This window comes from Gorilla gorilla, chromosome 9 (genome assembly GCF_029281585.2).
Source record: "Gorilla gorilla gorilla isolate KB3781 chromosome 9, NHGRI_mGorGor1-v2.1_pri, whole genome shotgun sequence".
Taxonomy (NCBI): Eukaryota; Metazoa; Chordata; class Mammalia; order Primates; family Hominidae; genus Gorilla; species Gorilla gorilla.
The window spans coordinates 119,106,414-119,126,000 of NC_073233.2; the positions used below are offsets into that span (position 1 = coordinate 119,106,414).

The window sequence follows — 19,587 nt, forward strand, 5'->3', positions numbered from 1 at the left end:
AAGAAAAAAGAAAAGAAAAAACAATCCTGAATCTCTGACACTACCATGTAGCAGCAGTGGCAGCCATGTGGTGCCGAGAGTATCTCTTGGCACTGGGGGAGGGAGAGCACAGCAACTGTGGGGCATTGGACTCAGTGCTATCCTTTTAGAGCAGAAAGGAAACCCAGACCAAATTTAGCTGATGCCCACCCACAGAGGGAGCATTTACACCAGCCCTAGCCAGAGGGGAATTACCAATTCCAGTGGTCCAAACTTGAGTGCCCACAAACTTTGCCACCAAAGGCCAAAGTGCTCTCAGTCTCTAAGTAAACTTGAACAGAAGTTTAGGACATAAGGACTGCAATTCTTAGAGTCCTAGGGCTAAACTAGGCCCAGAGACAGTGGATGGGGTGGGGGCCTACAACGTACTGAGATACCAGCTGGGGCAGCCAAGAGAGCTATCTCCCCTAACACTGGCATCACCCCTCCCCTAACCCAGGCTATAGAGCTCATGGCTTCAAAAGAGACCTCTCTCTATAGCTTGAAGAGAGGAGAGGGAAGACTGGGGAGACTTTGTCTTGCATCTTGGATACCAGCTCAGCCACAGCAGGGTAGGGCACCAGTCAAGTGAGGTACCCCCTTTCAGGCCCTAGCTCCCAGACCACACCCTGGGCCAGAAAGGAACCTGCTGACTTGAAGGAAAAAATCCAGACCTGCCAGCATTCATCACCTGCTAACGAAACAGCCTTTGGGCCCTGAATAACCAGCCATGATAGCCAGGTACTACATTAAGGGCCTTGGTGAGCCTCTGAGACTTGCTGGCTTCAGATACCAGCACCATCACACAGGGGTAGAGCACCAAGTGGGCTCCTGGGGTCTACAATTTCAGGATTTGACTCTTGGATGGCATTTCTGGACCTGCCTGGGCCAGATGGGAGTCCACTGCCGTAAATGGTAAGCCCCAGGTCAGGCAGCATTCACTACAAGCTGACTCAAGAGAACTTGAGCCTTAAGGAAATATCCATGGCAGTCTGGCAGTATTCCTTGTGGCCAGGGGTGGTGATGGCTATGGGGTGAGTCTCCTCTGTCTTTGGAAAGGAGAGGGAAGGGGGAAGGACTGCTTCTTGTGGTTTGGGTGCCAGCTCATCCACAATACAATGGAATAACAGGTAGACGTCTAAGGTTCTTGACTCTAGTCCCTTACTCCCAGATGGCACTTCTGGACCCATCTGGGGCCTGGGGGACCTTGCCACCCTGAAGGGAAGGACATAGGCCTCGTTAGCTTTGCCATTTGCTGATGGTAGAGTCCCAGCGCCTTGAGCAAACATAGGCCGTAGCCAGGGAGTGGTTATAGCAGTCCTTGGGCAAGACCCAGCACTGTGCTGGCTTCAGGTCCCAGCACAGTAATGGTGGTGATGGCCACAGTGGTGCTTGTGTCACTCCACCCCCAGCTTTAGGTGGCTCAGAACAGAGAGACTCTATGTTTGGGAGAAAGTAAGGGGAGAGAACAAGAGTATCTGCCTGGTAATCTAGAGAATTCTCCTGGATCTTGTCCAAAACCATCAAGGTGGTACCTCTACGACTTTGCAAGAACCACAGTGTTACTGGGCTTGGGGTGTCTCCTAAAGCAGAAACAACTTAGATCGCAACACTCAAGTTCTTTCAAATATCTGGAAAGCCTTCCCAAGAAGGGCAACTACAAATAAGCCCAGACAGTGAAGACTACAATAAATACCTAACTCTTCAATGCCCAGACACCAAAGAACATCTGCTAGCATCAACACCATCCAGGAAAACATGACCTCACCAAATGAACTAAACAAGGCACCAGGGACAAATCCTGGAGAACCAGAGATATGTGGCTTTTCAGACAGAGAATTCAAAATAGCAGTGTTGAGGAAACTCAAAGAAATTCAAGATAAAACAGAGAAGTAATTCAGAATTCTATCAAATAAATGTACAAAGAGACTGAAACAATTTAAAAGATTCAAGCAGACATTCTGGAGCTGAAAATGGCATACCAAAGAATGCATCAGATTCCCTTAATAGCAGAATAGATCAAGCAGAAGAAAGAATTAGTGAGCATGAAGACAGGCTATTTGAAAATACAGTCAGAGAAGACGAAAGAAAAAAGAATAAAAAACAATAAAGCATGCCTACAGGATACAGAAAATAGCCTCAAAAGGGCATATCTAAGGGTTATTGACCTTAAAGAGAATGTAGAGAAAGACATAGGGGTATAAAGTTAATTCAGGCCAGGTACGGTGGCTCATGCCTGTAATCCCAGTGCTTTGAGAGGCCAAGGAGGGCAGATCATGAGGTCAGGAGATCGAGACCATCCTGGCTAACACGATGAAACCCCGTCTACTAAAAATACAAAAAATTAGCCAGGCATGGTGGCACACGCCTGTAGTCCCAGCTAATCGGGAGGCTGAGGCAGGAGAATTGCTTGAACCTGAGAGGCAGAGATTGCAGTGAGCTGAGATCACACCACTGCACTCCAGCCTGGGTGACAGAGCAAGACTACATCTCAAAAAAAAAAAAAAAAAAAAAGTTAATTCAAGGGGATAATATCAGGAAATTTCCCAAACCTAGAGAAAGATATTAATGTCCAAGTACAGGAAGGTTATAGAACACCAAGCAGATTTAACCCAAAGAAGACTACCTCAAGGCATTTAATAATCAAATCCTCAAAGGTCAAGGATAAAGAAATGATCCAAAAAGCAGCAAGAGAAAAGAAACAAATAACATACAAAGGAGCTCCAAAATGTCTGGCAGCAGACTTTTTAGTAAAAACGTCACAGGCCAGAAGAGAGTGGCATGATATATGTAAAGTGCTGAAGGAAAAAAACTTTTACCCTAGAGTAGTATATTCAGTGAAAATATCCTTGAAACATTAAGGAGAAATAAAGACTTTCCCAGACAAAAACAGGGCCATCCTACAAGAAATGTTAAAGGGAGTACTTAAGTCAGAAAGAAAAAGACATTAATGGGCAATAAATAATCACGTGAAAGTGCGAAACTCACCGTTAATAGTAAATACACAGAGAAACACAGAATATTATAACACTGTAACTGTGGTGTGTAAACTACTGTTACCCTAAGTAGAAAGGCTAAATGATGAACCAGTCAAAAATAATAGCTACAACAACTTTTCAAAACATAGTCAGTACAATAAGATATAAATAGAAACAACAAAAAGTTAAAAAGCATGGAGACTAAGTTGAGTTTTTTATTACTTTTCTTTTTGCTTGTTTGTTTATGCAAATAGTGTTAATTTGTTATCGGGTTAAAACAATGGGTTATAAGATAGTATTTGCAAGCCTCATGGTAACCTTAAACCAAAAAACATAAAATGGATACACAAAACGCAAAAAGAAACTAAATCATTACAAAAGAGAAAATAATCTTTACTAGAGAAAGACAAGAATAAAAGAACGAAGGAAGAGAAGACCACAAAACAACCAGAAGATGGCAGGAGCAAGTTCTTACTTATCAATAATAACATGGAATGTAAATGGACTAAACTCTCCAATCAAAAGAGATAGACTGGCTGAATGAATGAAAAAACAAGACCCACTGACCTATTGCCTACAAGAAACACACTTCATCTATAAAGACACTCAGACTGAAAATAAAGGGATAAGAAAAGATATCCCACGCCAATGGAAACCAAAAAAGAGCAAGAGTCATATCAGACAAAATAGATATCAAGACAAAAACTCTAAGAAGAGACAAAGAAGGTCACTATATAATAATAAAAGGGTCAATTCAGCAAGAGGATCTAACAATTTTAATTGTGCAACATGTGCACCCAGCACTGGGCCATCCAGATAGATAAAGGAATTATTATTAGAGCTAGGGAGAGATAGGCCCCAATACAATAATAGCTAGAGAGTTCAACACCCCACCTTCACCATTGGACAGATCTTCCAGACAGAAAATCAACAAAGAAACATCAGACTTAATCTGCACTACAGACCTAATGAATCTAATAGATATTTACAGAATATTTCATCCAAGAACTGCAGAATACATAGTCTTTTCCTCAGCATATGGATCATTCTCAAGGATAGACCACATATTAGGTCACAAAACAAGTATTAAAGTATGCAAAAAAATTGAAATAATATCAAGCATCTTCTCTGACCACAATGGAATAAAGCTAGAATTTAAAAACAAGAAGAATTTTGGAAACTATACCAAGAGAGAGGGGGACCTATCTCTCTCTAGCTCTAATAATATTTCCTTTATCTATCTGGATGGCCCAGTGCTGGGTGCACATGTTGCACAGTTAAAATTGTTAGATCCTCTTGCTGAATTGATCCCTTCATTATTATATAGTGACCGTCTTTGTCTCTTCTTATATAAATACCTGGATATTAAACAGTATGCTCCTGAATGGTAGGTTAATGAATAAATTAATAAGAAAATTAAAAATTTCTTGAGACAAATAATAACAGAAACACAACATAGCTAAATCTATGAGGCATATCAAAGGACTCAGAGGGAGGTTGATAGCTATAAGTGCCTACATCAAAAAAGAGGAAAAGCTTCAAATAAACAATTTAACAACGCATCTTGAAGAATTAGAAAAGCAAGAGCAAACCGAACCCAAATTAGTAGAAGAAAAACAAAATAATGATCAGAGCAGAAATAAATGAAATTGAAATGAAAGAAAAAACAATACAAAATATCAATGAAACAAAGAAAAATTGCTTTTTTGAAAAGTTAAACAAAATTGACAAATCTTTCACCAAGCTAAGCTAAGAAAAAGAGAGAGAAGATCCAAATAAATAAAATCAGAAATGAAAAAGGAGACATTACAAGATATACCACAGACATTCAAAGGATTATTAGTGGCTACTATGACCAACTATATGCCAATAAATTGGAAAGGCTAGAAGAAATAGACAAATTTGTATATACATACATGCTATCAAGATTAAACCCAGAGAAAATCCAAAACCTGAACAGACTAATAACAAGTAATGAGATAAAAGTCATAATAAAAAGTCTCCTAGCAAAACAATCTACAGATTCAATGCAATCCCTATCAAAATACCAATGACGTTCTTCACAGAAATAGAAAAAAAATCCTAAAATTTATGTGGAACCACAAAAGGCCCAGATTGGCCAAAGCTATCCTAAGCAAAAAGAATCAAACTGGAAGAATCACATTACCTGAATTCAAATTACACTACAGAGCTATAGTAAACAAAACAGCACAGTACTGCCATAAAACAGACACATAGACCAATGGAACAGAATAGAGAACCCAGAAAAAAATCCACACACCTACAGTGAACTCATTTTCAACAGAGGTACCAAGAACAAACAAGTAAGTGGGAGTCACTGAAAGAACTGTCAGTGGTCAAAGCTGGAACAATCTGAGTAAGAAAATAAAGTAGTATTGGATTATAATCCAAAGTATTAAATAAATATCCATTAATCCATACTGATATAAATGATTGAATAAATAAGTAAATGGCAGAGAAGAGGCAAATCTCTAGGAAGGATTCCAAATAATTTATGTAGATACTCCACCCTCAAGGGTGGACATAGTGACTTCCTTCCAAAAGTACTGTACTCTCCCCCTTCCTTAAAGGTGGGCTACACATAGTGACTTCCTTCCAAAGAGTACAGTATGGAAAGGGAGGATACACTAGCTTCACAGTGGAGAAATCTGAATAATACCTTAGCTAAGTGATCAAGATTAATATTAACAAAGATAAATCGCCCTTGATTTTAAATACCCTTGATATGATGTGACGATAATGGTACTTTACCTCTGTGGTCTTTCTCCCAAAAAAACTATGACCCCAGTCTCATCCTGAGAAAAACATCAGAAAAATCCCCCTCGAGAGACACTCTACAAGATACCCAACCAGTATTTCTCAAGACCGTTAAGGTCATCAAAAACAAGGAAAGTCTAAAAAACTATCACAGCTAAGAAGAGCCTAAGGGAGCATGACAGCTAAAGGTAATATGGTATCTTGTGTAGGATCCTAGAACCAGAAATGAACCTTTGGTATATACAAATGAAATCTGAATTAAGTGTAAATTTTAGTTAATAATAATCTATCAATATGGGCTCATTAACTGTAACAAATGTACCAAAGTATAGTCAAGTGTTAAGGAAACTGGTGTGGGATATGTGGGAATTCTCTGTACCATCTTCATAATTTTTCTGTAAATCTAAAACTTATAAAAAATAAATTGTACCTAGAAAACTACAAACCTAATGATGTGCATACTATTACTACTCCCACTTTATAGGGGAGGAAACCAAATCATGGAGAAAACAATTACCTCCTCACAGCTGCCAGAGCTGGGATATGAACCCGTCTGATTGCTGAATCTGTGTTCCCACCCACTATACTCCACTGCCTCAAAAATGAACTTGCTTCTTTTTTTTTTTTTTTTTTTTTGAGACGAGTCTGGCTCTGTCGCCCAGCTGGAGTGCAGTGGTGCCATCTCGGCTCACTGCAAGCTCCGCCTCCCGGGTTCACACCATTCTCCTGCCTCACCCTCCCGAGTAGCTGGGACTACAGGCGCCCGCCACCACACCTGGCTAATTTTTTTGTATTTTTAGTAGAGACGGGGTTTCACCGTGTTAGACAGGATGGTCTTGATCTCCTGACCTCGTGATCCACCCGCCTCAGCCTCCCAAAGTGCTGCGATTACAGGCGTGAGCCACCGCGCCCAGCCGGAACTTGCTTCTTTCCCCATGTTTACTAAAGGCTGTAATGACATCAGGGAAAGGGATCTAGTGAGCGCTTTCTCTCTTTCTCTGCTGGTATCCTCCCCACCCACTACCAGCTTTGGGCCAGGAAGGCCGAAGTAGAAAGGGAGCCGAAAGTACTGGAAGTTCCTGCTTGGCTGGTAACTGGAAACGACTGTTAGTTGGCATCAGGCTCTCTGGGTCCAACATGCTTAAAGCTGAAGGTGTTTCCATGGGCTCTTTGGAGGCTGCTTGTGGGGCTCCGACCAAGGTCCCAAAAAGTAGGTATTTTTCTCCATATCCCCTCAGCTCTGGCTCTTGGCAGTTTATGTCCTGCCAGGCTGTTCCCTAAGGCAGGACATAAACAACTCTACCCCATCAGCACCAACAGCTGAAAGTCCAGAGAAACACACAATACCAGACTCTCTACTCTCTCTTTGCTGCCATAGCAGCCTTAGATATCTGAGGTGTTCTCTACCTGCAAGGAACACACAGTGTGCACTTTTAATCACCTGAAGCCCCTCTCCTCCCCCTCCCCTCCCCTCCAATTAGGCTGGGAGGGAGGAAGCAGGTGCATTAACACACACACTCTCTCTCTCTTTTTCTCTCTCTTACTCTAGGGTCAAAGCTCAGCTTTTTCTAGTGAAATCCTGTGCACAAAATCTAATCCTCATACTTTGCACTTGATCTGATTTAGGTGATCCAAGAATCGTGGAACCATTCTTTTTTTTTTTTTTTTTCGAGACAGGGTCATGTTCTGTCATCCGGGCTGGAGTGCAGTGGCGCTATTTTGGCTCACTGCAACCTCTGCCTCCCGGGCTCAAGCAAACTTCCCACCTCAGCCTCTCAAGTAGTTGGGACTACAGATGCATGCCACCACACTCGGCAAATTTTTGTATTTTTTCTAGAGGCTGGGTTTTGCCATGTTGCCCAGGCTGGTCTTGAACTCCCAGGTTCTCACCTTTGTCTCCCAAAGTGCTGGGATTACAGGCATGAGCTGCCACACCCAGCCATGGAACTCTTCATAACCATTGCTTTAGAAAATCATGTATTTTTTTTTTCCCACATCTCATTTTGGCAAACCATATCTATTACCTTAGTTGAAACTTGAACTTTAATGCCCTGGGCTTTTTTTATTGTTATTGCTTTTTAACTGTTACTTTAGGCTCAGGAGTACAGGTGAAGGTTTGTTACATAGGTAAACTCATGTCATGAGGTTTGTTGTACACGTTATTTCATCACCCGGGTATTAAACCCAGTACCCAATAGTTATCTTTTCTTCTCCTCTCCCTCCTTCCACCCTCCACTCTCAAGTAGACCCCTCAAGTTTTTCCCTTCTTTGTATTCATAAGTTCTCATTTAGCTCCCACTTATAAGTGACAGCATGCAGTATTTGGTTTTCTCTTCCTGCATTAGTTTGCTAAGGATGATGGCCTCCAGCTCCATTCATTTTCCCACAAAAGACATGATCTCGTTCTTTCCTGAGTTAATGTCCTGTTATGTATGTATATAAGCACATATTCAGGGACCAAGAAATACTTGTGAGATAGCTTAGTCATTAGACAATGCTAAAGATAAACCTATAACTTTTTATGTTACCTCCCTAACTAGATTATAACCTCCTCTAGTGTTATAGTCACATCTTCTACATTTTTGCAGTGCATACACACATACACACACACAAACACACAGGTATAGAAACATAATTCTATCCTAAAATTGACTCAAGAAATCCTGGTAGTTGATTTGATGATGTATCTCTTTATACTTAATTCTACAAAAGCAATCAAGCATGAATCTGAGGTTAGAAACACATACTTTGGAGCCAGAACTTGGACTGCTGGGTTTTCAGCTAAGTCACTAGTAACCACCTGCAAAGCTGGCTTGGTTTATCATCAGCCACAGATTCAGACTAGCCAACCCTGAATATTAAATCAATGGAATGCCAAATCTTGCATCCAGAGCAAACTGAACACCCAAATATACATCATAATACATCATCCAGGTCAAATATTGTTTTTTACCTTATAATTTATCTGAATCTGTAAAAATAATATTATCAATTGGAAGATAAGCGCCTCTAAAATTGGCAGCAACAGAGCTTAAAATTCAGGTGAAATGCATCATTTTCACCCACAAGCTAGAAAATCAGCTGTGTTCACTAAATATGTAACAATGGGAGTATACCCATGGCTTCCCTGGTTTAAAGAAAAATCTTTTGTTTCTGAACGCTTCTGAATCGTTCTTCCTTGGCCAGCGATGCAGTTTTGCTTTCATAGCTCCTTCCTTACACAAGTGTGTCAAGTTTCTCATCTTCTATGTAGGGCCTTACAGGGATCCAGCACTGTAGGACAACAGGCTGTGCCTGGAAAATGGATGGATTGGTGGGTACTAAGGACCAACCACTTGCTCCATCCCCAGTCCTCACCAAGCCTAGGTTTTTTCCCTCCTCATTGCGAACACTCCCATCTGCATTGTTTCTCTACCTCCTCTTTTTCTTCCCTATTCACTAGCTCCAGGCTTACCTGCCTTTGGGGATGGAAAACTCTAGCTAAATATAGGCATGCATCAGTTTTCTTTTCTCCTGTTAGGCCAGGGGCTCTTAAGTATGTTTCTGCTTCCGTACAGTTTGGGGAGGGGAAGACAGCCCCCAGGGCACCCATGAAAGCAGAGAAAGAAAGATATGCTAAACTTGGAAAACTCACAGATGAATACTTTTGAGAGGTGACAGCGTGCTGGCAGTCCTCACAGCCCTCGCTCGGTCTCGGCGCCTCCTCTGCCTGGGCTCCCACTTTGGCGGCACTTGAGGAGCCCTTCAGCCCACCACTGCACTGTGGGCGCCCCTTTCTGGGCTGGCCAAGGCCGGAGCCGGCTCCCTCAGCTTGCAGGGAGGTGTGGAGGGAGAGGCGCGATCGGCAACCGGGGCTGCGCGTGGCGCTTGCGGGCCATCTGGAGTTCCGGGTGGGCGTGGGCTTGGCGGGCCCCGTACTCGGAGCAGCCGGCCGGCCCTGCCGGCCCCGGGGCAATGAGGGACTTAGCACCCGGGCCAGCGGCTGCGGAGGGTGTACTGGGTCCCTCAGCAGTGCCAGCCCACCGGCGCTGCACTCGATTTCTCGCCGGGCCTTAGCTGCCTTCCCGCGGGGCAGGCCTGGGGACTGCAGCCCGCCATGCCTGAGCCTCCCCCCGCTCCGTGGGCTCCTGTGCAGCCCGAGCCTCCCCGACCAGCGCCGCCCCCTGCTCCACGGCGCCCAGTCCCATCGATCACCCAAGGGCTGAGGAGTGCGAGCGCATATCACGGAACTGGCAGGCAGCTCCACCTGCAGCCCTGGTGCGGGATCCACTGGGTGAAGCCAGCTGGGCTCCTGAGTCTGGTGGGGCCTTGGAGAACCTTTATGTCTAGCTCAGGGATTGTATATACACCAATCGGCACTCTGTATCTAGCTCAAGGTTTGTAAACACACCAATCAGCACCCTGTGTCTAGCTCAGGGTTTGTGAATGCACCAATCGACACTCTGTATCTAGCTACTCTGGTGGGGCCTTGGAGAACCTTTGTGTGGACACTCTCTATCTAGCTAATCCGGTGGGGACGTGGAGAACCTTTGTGTCTAGCTCAGGGATTGTAAACGCACCAATCAGCGCCCTGTCAAAACAGACCACTCCGCTCTACTAATCAGCAGGATGTGGGTGGTGCCAGATAAGAGAATAAAAGCAGGCTGCCCGAGCCAGCAGTGGCAACCCGCTCGGGTCTCCTTCCACACTGTGGAAGCTTTGTTCTTTCGCTCTTTGCAATAAATCTTGCTACTGCTCACTCTTTGGGTCCACGCTGCTTTTGTGAGCTGTAACACTCACCGCGAAAGTCTGCAGCTTCACTCCTGAAGCCAGCGAGACCACGAGCCCACTGGGAGGAACGAACAACTCCAGACGAGCTGCCTTAAGAGCTGTAACACTCACCACCAAGGTCTGCAGCTTCACTCCTGGAGCCAGCCAGACCACGAACCCACCAGAAGGAAGAAACTCTGAACACATCCGAACATCAGAAGGAACAAACTTCAGACGCGCCACCTTAAGAGCTGTAACACTCACCGCGAGGGTCCGCGGCTTCATTCTTGAAGTCAGTGAGACCAAGAACCCACCAATTCAGGACACACTTTGACCTATAGCTGCACCATAAATGCTTTCCAATCTGTGTCTTCTCCTCTTCGCAAAAACTGCTCTCCTTGTTCACCTCCGATGTTGTGTTCTTTAAAGGCAAAATGGTTTGAAAACAAAAAGTGACACAATTTGAACATGTTTAACCAAGCTAGACACAGAGATTAATAAACAGAGGCAGGATCATGGCCAAACAAGAGAATTTCATGTGAGGCTATGTTGAGACCATGGTCAGGGACAGTAGAAAAGGGAATCTTAGGTAGAGTTAAGACCACAGTTGGTGGCCAGTGACCAGGCAAGGAAAGTAATCATCAGGCAAGGGAAACCATGCCTGGTGCCATCCACAAGGTGGTAATCCACAACAGCTAGTTACATTTTTCCTGATTGGGAGAGGAAAAGGTACTAAAGCTCTATAGGAATTCATCAGATCCAAAAGAATGAATTGGAGCTCCTCTAGGTCGAATATGTAAACCAAATCAGTCAAGATGGAAATAAATTCTAGAATAGCTCCATAGATGTTCCAATACCTACGTCTGGTCTGAGAAGGTTTCAATAGACATGATTTTGTGGATTCTTGGTAGACTTTGAGTTTACTCTAAGAAGGCAATCAATAATCCTACATCTTCATCTCTAACTCATTTCAAAGTGCATAAAAATCTATAAAGACCCAACACCAAGTGATTTTTATTATTTGCTCCTGATTAAGATAGCACCTGATTAAGGTATTAGGAAAAATCTATGTTTTCATCCAGAAACTTCTACAACTTCTTACTGATCAAAGTAATTATCAGTTATAATTATAATTATAAATATAAATATAAAACTGATAAAATATAATTATAATTATAACTGATAATTACTTTTGCCTTTACTCTCCTTGTTCACCTCCCACGTTGTGTTCTTTGAAGGCAAAATGGTTTGAAAACAGAAAATGGCACAATTTGAACATGTTCAAAGGGACACTTAACATCCTTAAAAGAAAAGTTTATCATGTAAAAGTAATTATCAGTTATAATTACTTTTATAGGATATTTTTATATGAATTACAGTTATCAGTTATAATTACTTTTATACGATAAACTTTTCTTTTAAGGATGTAAGTGTCCCTTTTGGAACAAATCATGTTCCAAAGGCTTGTAACCAGTGTATTGTTCTGTCTCAACTCAATGGTGTATGAACACAAAGCAGTTTCATTTTTCTCTAATTTAATTACTCCTTCACTGAAGCTCAATCAAATCTGCCCTTTGCATCCTTAATTGCATCCTAGGCAGATTTCAAAACTTTGTCCTTTATTTTCTATTATTAAAAGTCAGTCCACCACAGCTAACATCTTACTGAAAGGGGAAAAGCTGAAAGCCTTTTCTCTAAAAACTAGAACAAGGATGACCACTCTCACCACTCATTCAACGTAGGACTGGAAGTTCTAGTCAGAACAATTAGGCAAGAGAAACAAATAAAGAGCATCCAAATTAGACAGGAGAAAGTCAAATTGCCATTGTTTGCAGGTGACATAATTTTATAGACAGAAAAACCTAAATATTTGACCAAAGAACTCTTAGAACTGCTAAACGAATTCAGTAAAGTTGCTGAATACAAAATTGATACACAAAAATTAGTAGCACTTCTGTACATGAACAAATTAACTAGGTGAAAAAGAAATCAAGAAGGCAATCCCATTTATAATAGCTACAAAAATAATACCTAGGAATAAATTTAACCAAGGAGGTAAAAGACCTTTACAAGGAAAACTTCAAAACACTACTGAAAGAAATTGAAGAGGGTACAAACAAATAAAAAGACATCCCATGCCCATGGGACAGAAGAATTAATATTGTTAAAATGACAATACTACCCTAAGCAATCTAGAAACTCAATGCAATCCCTATAAAAATACCAATGACGTTTTTCACAGAAATAGAAATAAAATCCTAACACTTATATGGAATCACAAAAACCCCAAATAGCCAAAGCAACCCTGAGCAAAAAGAACAAAGCCAGAGTTATCACACTTCCAGACATCAAAACATACTACAAAGCTGTAGTAACCAAAACAGCATGGTGCTGACATAAAAACAGGCACATAGACTGATAGAACAGAACAGAGAACCCAGAAAGTAATCCACATATCTGAAGCCAAATGATTTTTGACAAAGGTGCCAAGAACACTCATTGGGGAGAAGATAGTCTTTTCAATAAATGATGCTGGGAAAACTGGATATCCATATCCAAAAGAATAAAACTAGACTCCCCACATGTCACCCTTTACAAAAATCAACTCCAAATGGATCAAAGACCTAAATGTAAGACCTGAAACAATAAAATTACTAGAAGAAAACATAGCAGAAATGCTTCAAGACTTTCATCTGAGAAAAGATTTTATGAATAAGACCTCAAAAGCAAAGATAACAAAAGCAAAAATAAACAAATGGGATTATAGCAAACTAAAAAGCTCTGCACAGCAAAGGAAATAATCAATACAGTTAAAAGACAACCTACAAAATGGGAGAAAATATTTGCAAATTCCTTATCCAAAAGGGGATTAATCTCCAGAATCTATGAAGAACTGAAATATCTTCTTAGCAAAAAAAAAAAAATCCAATTAATAGATGGATCTGAAGAGACATTTCTCAAAAGAAGATATACAAATAGCTAGAAAATATATGAAAAAAATGTTCAGCATCACTAATCATCAGGAAAATGCAGAGCAAAACCACAGTTATCGCTATTATCAAAAAGATGAAAAGTAACAAATGCTGATGAGGATGCAGAGAAAGGGGAATTTTTATATACTGTTGGTGGGAATGCCAACTAGTACAGCCACTATGCAGAACAGGATGGAGGTTCCTAACTACAAATAGAACTACCATATGGTCTCACAATCGCACTGCTGGGAATTTATCCAAAGGAAAAGAAATCATTATATTGGAGAGACATCTGCACCCCCATGCTTATTGCAGCCCTATTCACAGTAGTCGAGATATGGAACCAAGCTTGGTGTCCAACAACAGATGTGTGGACAAAGAAAATGTAATATATGTACACCATAGAATATTATTCGGCATTAGAAGACAATGAAATCCTGTCATTTGGGGCAACATGGATGGAATTACAGGACATTATGTTAAGTGAAGTAAGCCAGAAACAGAAAGTTAAATACCTCATGTTCTCACTCATGTGAAAGCAGAAAAAAGCTTATCTCCTAGAAGTAAAAAGTAGAACAGAGGATACTAGAGGCTGGGAAGGGTAGGAGGAAGGAAGAGATAGGAGAGATTTTTTTAAACGATACAGAATTACAGCTAGATAGGAGGAATCAGTTCTAGCTTTCTACACCACTGTAGGATAACTATAGTTAATAAAGTAGAGTTTCAAAGAGCTAGAAGGAGGAAATTCAATATTCCCAACACAAACAAATAGTAAATGTTTAAGGTGAACATGCTGATTACCTTGATCTGATCACATTATGTATATTGAAACATCAATATGTACTTCATGAATATGTAGAATTATTATTGGTTGATTAAAAATATGTAATTACATTTTTAAAAAGCAGTGTGGAAGAGAAATCAAGGCCTCAGATATTGTGAAGCAGAGGTAGGCTGCCCACATCCACACTGGGCCTTGTCCAAATTTGTGAACCACAGAATCTGTGAGCAAAGTAAGATGGTGTTTGTTTTACTCTACTAAGTTTGGAGTGGTTTGTTATGACTTGGAGGTTGTTGTTTGTATATGACAGCTGGAACTGTGGTTGCCACCTGGGGACCTTGAGGTAGCAAGAGTAAGAATCAGCCAACGGAATTGGAAAGGACCTTATTCCCCAGTGACATTACTGAATACATTAATTGACCAGTCCAAGAACTGCTCTGCCTACTGACCTTTTATTATATGTGATTATAAAGTCATTTTTGTTTTGGTCACTTGGGGGAAAAAAACTACTCCAATTAAAACTTTAATCTCAAACTTGATTAACACATCATGTCCTCTCCTCCTATGAGTACGGTTTGTTTAAGCTAAGACTTGGGCATAAAGGCTCGGAGGTGCTTCCTCCACCCACTCTTCAAGGCCTGGTTTCTTCAGTTGGTCAGCAAGAAGGAGGCAGAGGGCTGGAAGGAGGTGTCTGTTATAACTGACTGCTATGGTTCCTCTCCCCATAGGTTACTCTGCTTCTCAGGGAAGCATGGACTAGCTCTAAACACCTTCATTGTTTTGGTGTTCAAATCCCTGCTCTTTCAAGGAGCCCATGTGAGAGTTCTCCTCAGGGCTCCCAGGCCCCAGCATAGCACACTTCCCTGACCCAGGAGACTTGTCTCTGGTCCTACCTCTCGGCTCCCCATAGCTTCCACCTCTAGGGGTACTTGTGACAGCACCATGACAACTCATTGCCAGAGTCCCCTTCTTATCTGGAAGCTCTTTTTTTTTTTTTTTTTTTTTTTTGAGATGGAGTCTCACTCTGTTGCCCAGGCTGGAGTGCAGTGGCATGACCTCGGCTCACTGCAGCCTCCACCTGCTGGGCTCAAGCAATTCTCCTGCCTCATCCTCCTGAATAGCTGGGACTACAGGTGCATGCCACCATGCCTGGCTAATCTTTTGTGTTTTTAGTAGAGACGGGGTTTCACCATGCTGGTCAGGCTAGTCTCGAACTCCTGACTTTGAGATCCGCCCACCTTGGCCTCCCAAAATGCTAGGATTACAGGTGTGAGCCACCGCACCCAGCCAGAAGCTATCTTAAGTGGCTCAAGCTACCTTCCCCTGTGACCTCCAGGCCCATGGGTGACATGTTCATACTTGCCTTGGTCACACCCCCACCCTGCCCTGCCATCTCTCAGTTCTCTTTCTCCTGCTTAGTGGGGCCCAGAGCAGATCAGCAAGTAATCCAACTGGGGACCAAGATGTCAGCCTCCCTTTCCAAGGCACCTCTAATTTCTACAAGTAATTTTCTTGGAGCCTCGCCTCACTGGGCTTGCTGGGGGTGAGAGGATGGGGATATAACTTTCACCTCAGGGGGAAGAGAAGAAATAATTTGTCAACACAAATGCCTCACACTCATGGCTTTCTTCCCCATTCCTCCTTCTTCACACACCCCCATCTTAGTTTATTCCTGCTGCTGTAACAAACTATCTTAGACTTAGACTAGGTAATTTACAAAGAAATTTATTTCTTACAGTTCTGGAGGCTGGGAAGTCCAAAATCAAGGCACCAGCATTTGGTGTCTGGTGAGGGACTTCTTACTCCATCTTCACATGGCAGAAGGGGCAGTGTGTCCTCATATGGCATAAGGCAGAAGGGCAAAAAGGGCTGAGTTAGTTCCCTTGAACCCTTTCACGAGGGCACTAATCTCATTTCCGAGAGTGGAGCCCTCGTGGCCTAATCACCTCTGAGAGGCCCCACCTCTTGATACTATCACATTGGGTCTTAGGTTCCATCATAATGAATTTGGGGGGAACACACAGATTCAAACCATAGCACCCCCTTCCTAGTTTTCTTATGTAGACTTGCGAGAGGGATACAAGTGGCTAATGGTAAATGGTAGAAGGAGCTACTCATTACCTCCTAACCAGTCTGGGTGGGAGTGTCTTCCAGGGACCTCCAGGGCTTGGTGGGCCTCCTTACAATGGAAGACAGTTCACACCTCTTGTTTCCAGCTATGGCCCTAGTGCCCATTTAGGGATATCAGGAGAAGGACCACTCAACATTCTTCAGCAGCCTTCAACAAAAAATGTGCAAGCTTTAATAAAAGAAAAAAAAAAAACAAAATATTTTCACCGCAGAATCCAAGGCACAAATCTGTTTGTCAGGGATGAGTGAGACTATGTATATCTTTCGTGTGTAGACACAGAAATCCTCTCCTAACCAAAAGATTCAGCTCCTGTGTGAGCCGGTCAGGAAGAAAGGGCTAGTTCTCCAGCTGAGGAAATCAAACAGCTGTTTAGTGGCAGGGAACGGCTCCCAAGGCTTCAAGACCCTGACACCTGAGGGGGATCATCTCAAAAATCCTCAGCTCATGGAAGATTTTATTTTCCCCATTATCCAGTCCTCACTTACCCCCAACAGTCAGTCAAGAAGCCACTAACTGGAGGACAAATTGGAAGGACATAAAGCACAAACAGTTCAGAGAAGTCGGAGAGGCCAAGAGTTGTTATCAATAGAGTAGAGGTTACTCCCTTAGTGATTTTCAGAGTAAGCCCCTAAGAAGATGGGAATTTCATTTTAAACTTAATAAAGAATAGAGGACTACTGTATCCAGGGGGCTGACTCTGTTCTCTCCCTTCACAGCTCTGTGCATCCAATAGTTGGCCAGTGAACCAATGACTTTGCAGTCCCTACTGTTTGCAATGTGGAGACAGACAGGAGAGCCAGTTCCCACCCCTAGACTGCTGGGAGGGAAGATACGCACTCCAGTGACAATGCCCAGCAGATACAAAGCATATTGGCACAGTACCTGGCTATAAGAATCACTGAATAAATGTTTTTATACCAAACTGATTTCCAAGGTTTTATATCAGAGTACCCAGAAATGTAAACCAGAACAAAAGTGCCAAGTTAGATGCACAATGGTTACAAGGGAAGGGAGTGCCAAGAGCAAGCTGATTGTGGGCAGGATGTAGGGGGCGGGGCAGCCAACTTTGAGTTAGAACGCTGGAGTTACAGTGTAGGGGTTCTGCCTCCCACAGAAAGAAATTCAAGGCCAGGGGAGCAGATTACCAATCTTGTGTCAGTTTTGTGGTCAGAAGGAGAAGTAGCGTTCTCTCAGTCCTGGAAGGAGGAGGCATACCAAGGATCCTTCTTAGAAGACTAGAAAAGATGTGGACTCGTATTTTATCGTGAGGGCCAGCAAGATGGCAAATGGAGCCTACCAAGGACGAAAGTTTGCTTGGTTTCATCTAGTGTCTAACTGGATCAAATAAATCTAGGGCTAATAAATAACAGCTACATCACGACAATGGAACAATCCTGAGACAGGCCAATGTCTTTCTCCCCATTTCTCAGATGAGGAAACTGAGGCACAGAGAAGCTATGTGACTCGCCCATGTTTACATCATTTGTAAGTGGAGCCGGGATTCAAACCTGGCCCTATAGATTCAGAGCCTGTGCCCTTAACCACATGGCTTTCCCACCTGTGGTAAACTAGAGAGTTCTGCATGCCCAGACCACTCAGAGAAAGAGGCACCTCCTCTATGTGCCAATTAGTACATGCTATGTAGTGATCCACAGCAAAGGGTAGGGGAAAGAATTGGAGGGATAGGCAGGGAAGGTCGGGAAATGGATTCCTTCTCTGCAACCAGTCATGGAAGGAGCATTTCAGGTTGATGTCCGCGATTTTCAGGAAGAAAAGAGTACATTCCTTCCAGGTCACTGCAGTTCCCAAAAAAATCCTCGCTCTTGCCCAGCTGCCGGGGCAAGCCCTTTTGGCGAGCTGCGGATAGGGTTGAGGCACCACCTAGTGGCTTAAACTGAAAATACTTCCAAATGAATGTCCCTGGTGAAAGGAGGCAAGGGGAGAAATCGTGATCGCCCAAGGCAGGAAAAGGGAATCGAAAGCAAAAACTACTCATGCTCAAAGCCTCCTTTCTGCATTCCCCTCTAGCCTACAGCTACGCATCATTAAAAGATGTCCTTTTTATGCCAGCCTGGTCAAGAACTATTATGTTGTTGTTCGGGTTTTTTTGTTTTTGTTTGTTTTGTTTTGAGACGGAGTTTCGCTCTTGTTGCCGAGGGTGGAGTGCAATGGCCCTATCTGGGCTCACTGCAACCTCCGCCTCCCGGGTTCAAGCGATTCTCCTGCCTCAGCTTCCCGAGTAGCTGGGACTATAGGCGCGTGCCACCACATCTGACCAATGTTTGTATTTTTAGTAGAGACGGGGTTTCGCCATGTTGGCCAGGGGTCTCGAACTCCCGACCTCAGGTGATCCGCCCACCTCAGCCTTTCAAAGTGCTGAGATTACAGGCGTGAGCCACCGCGCCCGGCCAGGGTCAAGAACTTTTATGTGAGGGAGGTTAGTAGGTCAGGTCAATGGATTTCAAGACCCCCAAAAGAACTGTAGTCTAGATTAGGCATGTGAATAAGGAGAGTTAGGGAAAGGAGGGCAGATAGGAGATTCAGTCTGAGGGAAGAGGTTTAAATACAGCTTCTAAAACTCTGAGCAATGATCATACATTGATGTCAGGTGCAGATGAGGCTGTCAACTGGTGAAGTCAATTCAGGATGGTTGATAAGAAGGGTTTGTGCCAGGGTCCAACCTCAGGAAACTAGGCAGCTGATTGGGCTCCCTCACTCCACCTCTAGAAACCTGGGGAGATGGGGAAATTTCAAGCATTCAAAGGATCAGACAGGAGAGGTGGAAAACAGACAAAATCAGATTCAGGAAGTGGCCAAGTTTAGTGTCAATTTATGCCAGGTTGAATGATGGTCAGTCTGTACAGATTTGGTCCCAAGTCTGTTCAGGTTAGCAGCGTGCAAGGTGTGATGGAACCCTTGACCCTGCAGGCATCGATATTCTGTTATGTTTTCTAAGAATGATACTCTAGATGTTTCTCTCTGCCCCTGGGCTTTGTTACATCTGCTCTCCAGGCACCCCAGCCCCAGCAACCCCTCAGTATTCAGACCAAGGCAGAGGATGGCATTTCTTCTATTTGACCATCAAGGACTTGCCCTTCGGGCATATCAGGACTGACACTGCAACTCACTCCTTCACCTTTCCTTTAGCCTCTGTAACTCAGCTCCCTAAAGTTTCAGGCT

At 43.0% G+C, this 19,587-nt stretch overlaps 1 protein-coding gene across 1 annotated transcript in view; it reads right to left on the reverse strand.

Moving 5' to 3' along the window:
- Positions 1-15,220, reverse strand: part of LOC134756508 (uncharacterized) — a 33,579-nt gene extending 18,359 nt beyond the window's left edge. Inside the window, exons 1-2 of the mRNA XM_063693711.1 lie at positions 15,170-15,220; positions 9,409-10,071 (exon numbers count right to left, since the gene is read on the reverse strand). Coding sequence (XP_063549781.1) covers positions 9,409-10,071; positions 15,170-15,220 — 714 coding nt within the window. The remainder of the gene's footprint in view (positions 1-9,408; positions 10,072-15,169) is intronic.
- Positions 15,221-19,587: the final 4,367 nt, after the last annotated feature.